Below are 11,219 nucleotides of genomic sequence, written 5' to 3' on the forward strand. Positions count from 1 at the left end.
CTGGTAGAGTGGGAGTTAGATTATACAGGAACTAGTTAGAAAGAAAAATGTGATCAGAAAATGGGATTAGTGCGTGTAAGATTGCTGGGAGAAAAATTTCTAAACCTTTTCCAGGGTGTGACTGAGGAAGTTAATGATGGAAATACAGTGATAAAGTGAGTAGTGAGTCAGTATCGTTGCAATTTAAAGGCGATCCAGGAATTTCAACAGTGGGTTATTGTATGGATTTTTTGTTTTGTTTGTTTTATTATTTCTCCCCGATGTTTCTCTACTATATTGTATGGATTTGGTGCATGGAAGTCGACAATTCCAGTGTGTCAGATACAGTTAGAATGAAGTGATATACTGATTCTTGTCCCAAACGTGACTTAAGATTTTAGAGATGGTTTGATTTCCAATAACAGGATGTCTTGGATGTGCAAATAGATGATTGAGGTAGGTAGAGATGAACATTATTGGAATCCAGAAGGTATGAGAAGCTGTCAGCTTGAGTTAATTGTCCACTTAATACTGAAGCATATTAAGAGACATGAATGATACTTAGAGTGGCAAGAGGCTCTGACCAGGCTTTAAAATTCTCCCACATATGAGATGGAGTAGCTAAAAGTTCATTAATTGAGTATAATAAAAAGCAGTTAGTCTTATGAGGGAGAGGAGCACAAACAACTTTGGTATTTGGCTGAGCCCGTGGATCCTGCCTCAGAATATTAGGTTTTTAAAAAATGCAAATAGAATTATAAAGAAAAGGAATTTTATTGATGCAGTTAACAAAATATTAAATAAAAATTTGTCATAATATACGTCTTTATTAACATACAAACAACATCTAGAAGCATGTCTTATAACTGCTAGAGTATTGAAATAGTTATGATCGCAAATGGCATATTAAGATATTTGCAACAACTACAGTTTGATATGAAGGTATCTGTATCTTCTTTCAGTGAAAAGTCAGGGCGTAGTGAATACTACTGTGTTTGTTGCCTATATTCATAATTGGTGAAAATGCAAAATTTAAGTTAAAATTAGCAAAAATTAAGGTAATTTTTCCTCCCATTAAGTTCAGCAACCCTCTAAATTTTTTCATGGTCCTCTCATTAAGAAACCCTGCTTTAAAGGATGATGTATCTAGAAGGTATAAACCTGAATAAAAAGAAGTGCTTGGAGAGAGAAGCATAGTTTAGAAGCGTCAGTATAGAGTTACAAGAATATTTCCATACCTCTGGACCCTATGGTAATTGTGGTAGTAAGGGGACTGGAGATGGTGGGGCTGTGCCTCAGTGAGCAGACTTGGCTCAGGAAGGCTTCGCAGGGTGGAGGGGTTAAGGCCAGTGTCCTTTGTGAAAAGAAGCCATACATATTTCAAATCAAACCAAAAAATGAAGGGAGAAGAAGCTGATGCTCTAGCAGAGATGATATTTATGATACCTGGAAAGGCCTAGTGGAAGTTCTTAGGAGGGTAGGGAACAAAGAACAGATGGAAAGGAGAGAAAAGGAGACAGAGTAGTAATGAAGGTGTTTGGGATTGGTCAGAGTCAGATGAACTGGCCTTGCAAGTCCTGGGCGAATATAGACTGAAATCTGGGATGTTTGGAACCTGTTGAGGTATGCCTTCTGGAACCATCAGAGTAGCAGCCCATAGCCTTTGCTCAGGTTTCCAGGTAGAATCCTGCTGAGAAATTGTATGCCCCTGAAGAAATGTTACCCCATTTTAAATATGATGGTTATTATGGTGGAGAAACTTTGGATTTGTGTTTTTGCTTTTGATGTCTTTTTTATCTTTTTTCTCCCAGCTCAAGATAGAAAAACCTGAAGTCAAAGTGAGACACTTGATAGCAAAGTATAAAAACAATGTTGGGGGTGGAGGAGAGAATTGGTGTCTTATAGTAATAAATCATCAAATGTTGTTCTTCGTATTTGTTTTTATTGCTAATGCCAAACACACAAAATCATATGAGAGTTGGTGAGTAAAAATAAACTTTAAGAATTACTTTTTAAACACCAGACTTACCATTCTACCTTGAAGGAGGATTTGAGACTATCTGCCAGAATAAAGAAAATAACAGTGAAACTAAGTAGCAAAGTACATATGTTTTTGGATTAATATAACTGCACAAACTTTAAAGTTATGTAATTTTCAATCACTTGAAAATTATGGTTAGAAGAATTTGGTCATTCTCATTAGGAAATGTATTTTTTTTTAATTGGAAAGTGTATTAACTAAAATAGATGTTAATACTTCAGCTTTGTATGTACACAGTTACTTTAATCTGCATTTTATTTCTTGAAACCTAACAATAAATTTGTTACTCAGATTGATTCTGTTTTGTTTGTTTTAGGAATTAGCTCTCCGTAGCCAGTTGCCAACGCTGGAACAGGACGGCGGGACTCAAAATCCAGTATCTTCTCCCGGGATGTCTCAGGAATTGAGAACAATGACGACCAATAGTTCAGATCCTTTTCTTAACAGGTGAGAGTTGCTACTGGTGAATATCTGGAAAAGATCATCTCTTTAAGACCATTCTGCTTAGCTCTTTTAGTAGACTGTTTTGAACATCTGTGTGGGCCAAAAACTATAGCTGTAAATGAATCTCTCCATAAATGGCATGTACAATAAAAGTTAAGGATTAAAAAGCTGTCTCCTGTGAGAGGAAGTGAGCTGTTCAGACTTGCAGAAAGGATACTTATTCAGTCTCAACGTGTTTGCTTCTGCTTATACTGTTGACTAACAGTTACTTAAAATTACAGACTCATGAAGGAACATGTGCATGCCTTTCTGTGAAAGCAAATGAAATGCATCTTAAACTTACTTAGGATCACATTGTAAGGATCACTGGAAGGAATTTTCCACATAGCTATTCAACCTGAGAGGTTTCACCCAGCAGCATTGTAAGGCCTCATGTTCTTAAAGGCTGTAGTTCAAGGAGATAAAATGTAAGGTTGTGCCTCTTTCAAAAAATGCATTGAGATTAATGGCATTATTTGTAATTAACATAGCTTAAACAACATGCTTTTAAAAATATTTAAACATATTTGGGTTCAGGAAAACTATTATGCCACCCTTTCAGTCCTCACCAATTAAATTGAAAAGTTCATGATTTTAAGAAAAAGTATCCTATTTAAAATATTTAGTGCAATAGAATTTTTCACCATTTGTTTGGTCTTAAGAGTAATGCTGGTGCCTAATTGGGAGGTTTAATTTTGAAGGCCATCTAAAATGCATTTTAAGTTTGTATTTACTCTTCTGACACACACATACATGCAGTTTAAAGTTCTGCTTGAAATTAAGTGTATTCGTACAAGATTATAGTTCTGAACTTAGACTGATTAGAAAAGGTCATAGCCACAGAACTTTTTTTTCTCCCCCAAGGAAAATGTCAGATCGATATAATTCTAGTACCTATATTATTGAGGGCCTGTTAGACTCTAAAAAATGGATAAGCTACATATCCTTCTGACAGTTTATGAAGATTCTTTCTTAAAACTTCTGGTGAGAGCTGGGCTGTAGTTTGAGATTCTATTTTCTGGGAAGATCACAGTGGCTGATAATCAGTGTCATTAGTCTAAAGGCAGAATCATATATCTACTTTCTGTAGCACTCCCAATTTCTAAAACACATATCTGACTTTGACATTTTTTTCTTTGAAAAAAAAAAAAAACTCTTGATGGTTTCTCTATTACTACTTGATTTATACAATTCCTTAAACTCTAAACACTTGTTGCTCTAACTTGCTGTGAAGTTGACTCTTAATAGTGATGCAACATCCTCTTTACTCTTGAGATCCTTCAAGGCCAGCTCAGATGTCCTCCTCCATGAAATCTTTCCCCTTTACGTTTCAGGCTCCCTTTTTGTTCTGAAAGCACTTTGTTCACATAGCTCATGTAGTTCTTGTATATGATTCATTACTGTGTTTGTTCATCTCCTTCCCTGAAGTTGGGAGCCTCTCAAAAAGCATCACTTGTAGGTGGTGGTGGTGGTGGTTGTTAACCTCTTTGTCCTCAAAACCTTATCTAATGCCTGTCATGCAGTAGCAAATGCTCAGTGAATGCTTACTGAATGAGTGGGGCCTGCAGGTTTTTTTGTAGGGAGCAGTTCCTAGTCAGGAAAATGGCCCTGTAAACTCTGTCCTAGGAATGCCCATGTGTTTCCCTGTGGTTTGGAATGAACTCTGTAAGTTTGGTAACAGACTCAAATGTCTGATGTGTGTTCCATGCTTAGCAGTGGGAATAAAGTGATGACTAGGACCAGGCCCTTGTCCTAGATCAGGGCAGGCAAAATAAAAACAAACCACATCCTGAAGCCTTCTCATACATGACTGCATTGTATACAAGTGGTCTCAGAAACAAATTTGTGTTTTCTTGGATCTGTGTGAGGCTTTTGAATCTTGCCAAAATGTGGCAGAAGCATTAGAATAAACCTATAATTGCAGAGTGAGTGGGGGGGGAGGACAAGGCAAATGCATTGAGTAATTTAAGGCAAAAATTTGAGGTATTGACTGAGCTTTTAACCTTGAGCAATTGTATTATAAAAGCTTGTTTTTAAAGCTTGGTTTTTTTATTTTTTAACTTTTGTGTAAGTTAAACAAATAGCTGTGTAAACATTCAAGCTGTTGGGAAAGTTCACATCCATGTTCAGAGACCCTTAAGAAGAATAGCAGTAACCTTGTTTTTACTCTTTTCCATAAGATTTTCTAGTTAGTAAAATTCAAAATTTTACTGTCAGTGCCCACTGATGATGTCTGTGTGCTACTAGCTTAGGAAAGTGTTTTGTTTATGAAAGTCATGTTCTGAGGATATTTATCATACTTGTATGCAAATTTGGGAGACTTTTCATTTAGCCTAAAGTAAAAATCTATCTTGGGTCATGTTTTTCTCAAGGGATGTACCTCGTAGTTTTTGTTTTGTTTTGATCTTTCCTTCAGCTGGAGCTGTGCACCCTTCTATTTGTGCCGAGACATTTAGGGTCTTCCCTGCCCCAGACAGAAGCAAGGAGATCAAGCTGTGGGTATTCTTATCTTATCAGCAGTGACTGATCTATTTTGGGCAGTCCAAAAAGGAATTCTGCTTCTTTATTTTGGGTTGATTTTTTTTCTTGGCTTAAGTTCTCTGCAAGAGAGCTAGGAATTTAACATGAGTCTAGTGCAGACCTGTCCCACTGCCCACCTGGAGTTTGTGTTTTGACCTCTGTCTGTGCTACCACCACCTGGGGAATTAAGACCTTGCAACAAGTGAGCTATGTGGATCCCCCAGCCCCCACCCTCTAGATTCAAATGGTATTACTGTGAGAATACCTATGCAGAGAATTTTTTGTTTGGTGCAAAAATTGAGTATGTCTGTTTTCCCTTATTGTCACCAAGTGCAGAACCTTAGGAGAGCTCTTGGCCCCTTCGAGCTGCCAGCTTCAATTAGGATTAACTTGTCTGTCTTACTTCATAGCACAAGGGCTGTATATGACCCTGAAGGAGGGTGCTTGTTTCAGACATTGAAGGGTAGGAATTTTCACTAATCCTCTTTGAGAATTATGTTGGTAGTCACAAGGTGTTTACTTTTACCTTGAATTGATTTTTAAAATTTTTGTGTTGGTTTTTAACTGTCATATGTTGTAGTGGCACCTATCACTCTCGAGATGAGAGTACAGACAGTGGACTAAGCATGAGCAGCTACAGTGTCCCTCGAACCCCAGATGACTTTCTGAACAGCGTTGATGAAATGGATACAGGTCGGTATTCTTTATTACTCTTAATAACCTGACTTTTAGTCAGATATAGTCATATTATCACCAGGTCTAATAAGCTATTGTGAGCAAAGATTATTCAGAAGAAAACTGGTCAAAATCTAAGTCTTTTCCTAGTTTTTAAATATCATGGATTGGATATATTAGTTTTATTTGAATAAAACTGTGGTAACCTGATTTATTTTAGCATGTTAATGTTAATTGGCAAGGCATTTCAGAACCTTATCAGAAATCTCTCTCCTTATAAGTTTGTGTTCTTAATTTTGGAGAGAGATTTCTATATGTGATTCAGTTAACCCTCCCTCTCTTCTCTGAGGGTTTTTAGCCCAGCTCAGGTGCTATAGGTCTCAGGAAACCAGGTGACAAAGGGTAGGTTGGGGGGGCCACCTACTTTGTTGTTAGAATAGTTGTAGGGGTCTTGCAGGAGCTAAGAAATACCTCCCTCACAAAGATAGTTAAGGAAGCATTTCTCCTGTGGCTTGCCTGATGACCATTGCCCTGGACTTGACAACTGCCAGAGCACATGTATCGGGAGGGAAATGAAGCAATTCCCTTTGCTAGCTGGCTAGTTCTTTAGCTGACAGCTTCTCTTCTGAAAGTGTTTAGCAAGTCTTTTGTGCCTCTGCTTATCCAGCTGGTGGCTTTGATGCTGCCTAGAATCTATACTTCCCCCTCCTCTCTGCTTATCTAGATCTTAAATCATCCTTAAATCATCCCTAGATCTTAAACCATCCTAGAGGTGTTGTACCTTACCCCCCAATCTTTATTTCTCTCTTCACTAAACCTCTGTAGCACTTAATAGTTTATATTAGTTTTTTTAAAGAATGTTCTGTTGAAGCTCTGAGGAATGTTAATGTTGTCATATGCTAAAAAGGTTCTGTGGCCAGGTAAATTTGAGAAACCTAAAAGCAAAGATAAGAAGATTTTTTATTCAAGGACTTCTGGGAGGCTTGTTTTGCTGTTACGAATGTGAATCTCCAAGGGTAGAATAGAGTATTCATACAGTCATTTTATTTTAGTGCTTCCCGAAGTGTATGTTAAGGGCAAGGCGAATCCATACCATTCATTTTTATATTTAATTTTATTATGGCGGTGCATATCTGGAAGATAGAAGGATTGTGGGGGTTTTTGTCTTTTTTTAATGACTTTCTTCCATACTCAATACATAATAATGAGCAGTCAACCTATTGGTTGAGTATCTGGATAAATGTTGAAGCAAAAATAAACTTGGCATTGATAATTTTGTTATCTTTGGGTTGTTTGGTCTAAAATAAATTCTGAGCATCATCAGTTCAGGTCAGTCAGGAGTGCTTTGCTTTCTCTATGCATTTCTGTATGTTCATATGATACACCTCTGATGTTAGCTTTTCAAAAAGGACCTTATTATCTCTCTCTCTCTTCCAACTAGGTGATACTATTAACCAAAGCACCCTGCCCTCACAGCAGAATCGTTTCCCAGACTACCTTGAAGCCATTCCTGGGACAAATGTGGACCTTGGAACACTGGAAGGAGATGGAATGAACATAGAAGGAGAGGAGTTGATGCCAAGTCTGCAGGAAGCTTTGAGTTCTGACATCCTTAATGACATGGAGTCTGTTTTGGCTGCCACCAAGCTAGATAAAGAAAGCTTTCTTACATGGTTATAGAGCCCTCAGGTAGACTGAATTTTAAATCTGTGAAGGATCTAAGGAGATAAGACATATATACCTGAAATTTCCAAATAAGCCAGTTGCAGTTTGTGGCTAATACAGAAAAAGATGAACAAACGTCCAGCAAGATTCTTTCATCCACTATTTTGCTCTTCCTTGTCCATTGCTGCTGTTAATATATTGCTGACCTCTTTCACAGTTGGCCCTAAAGAATCAAAAAAAAAAAAAAACTTTTGTTTCTTTTGCTATTATAACTACTGTTCATTTTGGGGGCTGGGGGAAGTGAGCCTGTTTGGATGATAGATGCCATTCCTTTTGCCCAGTTAGATGTTCACCAATCATTTTAACTCAATACTCAGACTTGGAAGTCAAATGCTTCATGTCACAGCATTTAGTTTGTTCAAGCAATTGTTTCTTCAGCTGCCTTTGGCCAGTGGAAAAACATGACTTACTGGTCTGACAAGCCAAAAATGTTGTATCTGGTATTAAGAACTTAATGCTGATTCGAAGAGATAGCTGAAACCAAGGCTGAAGACTGTTTAACTTTCAGTGTTTTCTTTTCCTTCTAGTGCTATCATTAGTCACATAGTGACCTTGATTTTATTTTAGGAGCTTATAAGGCATGAGACAATTTCCATAGAAATATATTAATTATTGCCACATACTCTAGTATAGGTTTTGGTGGATATTTTGGTGGGTGTTTTGTTGTTGTTGTTGTCAGTTGATTGGTTCTGTCAGAACCTAGGCAAATTACCATATTAGTGAATCTGTTTATAGTTGTAGCTTGGGACAGTTGTTGGAGTTTTTGGTAAAACCTACATTTCCTGGTTTTTTACCATCTTATTTAAATCTTGATTATCTCTGCTCTCTCTTATATACACACACACGCACACACACACACACACAATGTTTATAATAGTGTGATAGCAGAATGTATTTTTTTTTTTAAGGTTTTCCTACTTTCCAATTTATTTTTAAAATGGTAGCTTTGAATGTATGCATTTAGAATACATGACTAGTAGTTTATATTTCACAGGTAGTTTAAATCTGATTGGGGCAGTCTGCAGATGTTTAAAGTAGTTTAGTGTTCTAGAAAGGGCTATTTACTACACATAGTGCTCTATGCCCGCCGGGCACACAATACATATTATCTGATGAATTGGGAAGGAGCAAACAAGAAATGGCTTTATTTTCCTCCTTGGACTCCCTTGGACTAATTTTGAGTCTTGATGGGAAATCACTGAGTAGGTTCATAACTTACATGACAGAAGTAAGCTTTATAGAGGTTTACCTTTCTTTAACTTTGAGAGTCTACCTTCACCTTAGTTTTGGAAGTAAATTCTAATAGTTTATTTCTCATTTGTAATGACTACATTAAAGACTAGATTAAAATATTGCCTACAATATTCTTCTTACTTATAAGACTTGCTCCTACTTCTGTATGCTGAAAATTGACCCTGGATATAGAATATATAGAATAGTGTAAGGTCATTAGTTAGCTGGTAAAGTGATCAGATTGATAAATGTATATTGGTAGTTGAATTTAGCAAAGAAATAGAGATAATCATGATTATACCTTTATTTTTACAGGAAAAGATATAACTAGAGTATGTGTCTACAGGAGTAATAATGGTTTCCAAAGAGTATTTTTTAAAGGAACAAAATGAGCATGAATTAACTCTTCAGTATAAGCTACGAAGTAATGGTTGTGAATTAAAAGTGTGGCACCAGCTAAGCACCTCTATGATTAAGGGTCTTTCAATGTTTTTAGAATAAGCCCTTATTTTCAAGGGTTTATAACAGATATAAAATCTTCTTTCCTGGCTAAAGCTGCTATGAAAAGCCACAGCTTAGGAAGATAGATTTTTTTTCGGTTACAAAATCTAAGTATTTTGGCCCTTTGATTTGGAGAAGTGCAAAAGTTGGAAGTAAGAAGTTCTATTTTAAGTACTTTCAGTGCTAAAAAAAAAAAAAAAAAAACTGCAGTCACTGTGTTGTATATAATAATTCATAGGTCAGTCATTCATAAAATTAACTCCAAGGCTTTTACTAAGAAAACAACAGAAAGACTAAATCTTGAATTAAGTCTGGGGGGAAATGGCCTCTGTGCAGATGCATTGAGTTTTAGAGTGATAATAAAATTCTACCTAGAATGCAAAGTGGAGTATATGGATGATATCATGTTGTTGGAGTTTTTTCTAATGTGCAGAAGATCAAAGCTACTTTGGAAGGTGTGCCTGTAATTTTCCAATAAGCCACAAATTAAGAATGCATCTTACTTATCAGCAGAATAGTGTTAGTTTAGGGGGAGGGTGGGAAGATATGGGGAGGGGTTTTGAAGATTTAGTGGGACCTTGATAGAGAACTTTATAAACTGTTTCTCTTCGATAAAGACTTGTGTTGCATCTTGCTGTCCATTGAAGGCAGTTGTTCCTAAAATTTCAATCACTTAAGTACACCCACAAAACAAGAATGTGGAGATCTTTGTTTCCCCTCAACTTTAATTTGCTCAGTCATACCTCAATGTTGTAGCAGTACTGTGGTGCCTGACACAGTGCTTTGACCTTATACCCTCTGTACTGACTGAAGGAGACCTAAGAGTCCTTTCTCTCTTTGAGTTTGAATCACAGCCTTGATGTGGTCTTTCTTGTTTTATGTCCTTGTTCCTAATGTAAAAGTGTTTAATTGCTTCTTGGTTGTATTGGGTAGCATTGGGATAAGATTTTAACGGGGTATTCTTGAATCGCTTTTTACAATAAACCGATTTTATAATCTTTAAATCTATCAGCTTTTTACATTTGTGTTCTTTTCAGTTAGGGCTTCTTAGTTCTACTTGTAGTAGATGGAGCACATTGATTTGGCGTTTCAGATCTTCCAAGCACTATTTGTTGTAATAACTATTTTCTAAATATAGTGCCTTTAAAGAAAAATGAACATAAGGAAGTGACCTTGATACAAATAATGTTGCTATTTTAAGTATTCATATTAAATAGATGCATTCTATATAGAACATGGTAGAAAGACTGAAAAATAACAGTAATTAATTGTGTAATTCAGAATTCATACGAATCAGTGTTGAAACTCAAAACAGTGCAAAAGTGGGAGGCAATATCCAGTGATTAACAATTCCATAGCTTTTGTACATCTGAAAAATGAGTGCTCAGATGAATTTTATCTCTGCAAGCATGTCTTTATGAGAATTGTGGGTGTGCCTATCATAACAATTGTTTCCTGTATCTTGAAAAGTATTCTCCACGTTTTAAATGTTTTATATTAGAGAATTCTTTAATGCACACTTGTCAAATATATATATATAGTACCAATGTTACCTTTTTATTTTTTGTTTTAGATGTAAGAGCATGCTCATATGTTAGGTACTTACATAAATTGTTACATTATTTTTCTTATGTAATACTTTTTTGTTTGTTTACGTGGTTCAAATACATTCTTTCCTTAAACTGTTCTTCGTTGTTTTTAACAATTGATGATATTTGAAACTTTTTTTTTTGGCTTCTTAATGGTATTCCAGTAGAACATGTACTAGAAATAAAGGTGATTTCAGTAATAACTGGTAGACAGGTTAAATTGAAGGTTAGTTTTGCTTCTTAAAGTTAGGTATAGCATTTAGAACTTTTGAAGTATGGATATAATTCTTTGACCTTTATATTCTGTACTCTTCACATACACCATTCCCATCAATGGTAGCGTCTAAGCAGAATTGCGTCTGCTTCATTCTTAAATGACTTTACTACATGTAATAGCACAGAGGAAACTGAGAAGAATATGACAAAATGTCCTTTGATGTTATTTCTCCAAAATACTCTCTCATGGTCTCCAG

General features: G+C 36.1%; 1 protein-coding gene across 8 annotated transcripts in view; it reads left to right on the plus strand.

The window, feature by feature from the left end:
• Positions 1–10,844, plus strand: part of YAP1 (Yes-associated protein 1) — a 116,277-nt gene extending 105,433 nt beyond the window's left edge. For 3 of the 8 annotated variants that reach the window (XM_012659227.1, XM_012659225.1, XM_012659230.1), the window contains 3 exons: positions 2,337–2,467; positions 5,604–5,716; positions 7,140–7,607. In XM_012659227.1, the coding sequence (XP_012514681.1) occupies positions 2,337–2,467; positions 5,604–5,716; positions 7,140–7,378 (483 nt within the window). In that variant the 3' untranslated portion in view covers positions 7,379–7,607. Of the gene's footprint in view, positions 1–2,336; positions 2,468–5,603; positions 5,717–7,139 lie in introns of all 8 variants that reach the window. The other 5 variants (XM_012659224.1, XM_012659229.1, XM_012659231.1 and 2 more) reach the window with 3 other exon arrangements.
• The last annotated feature ends 375 nt before the right edge of the window (positions 10,845–11,219 follow it).

Source organism: Propithecus coquereli, unplaced genomic scaffold (genome assembly GCF_000956105.1).
Source record: "Propithecus coquereli isolate 6110/MARCELLA unplaced genomic scaffold, Pcoq_1.0 Scaffold6, whole genome shotgun sequence".
Classification (NCBI taxonomy): domain Eukaryota; kingdom Metazoa; phylum Chordata; class Mammalia; order Primates; family Indriidae; genus Propithecus; species Propithecus coquereli.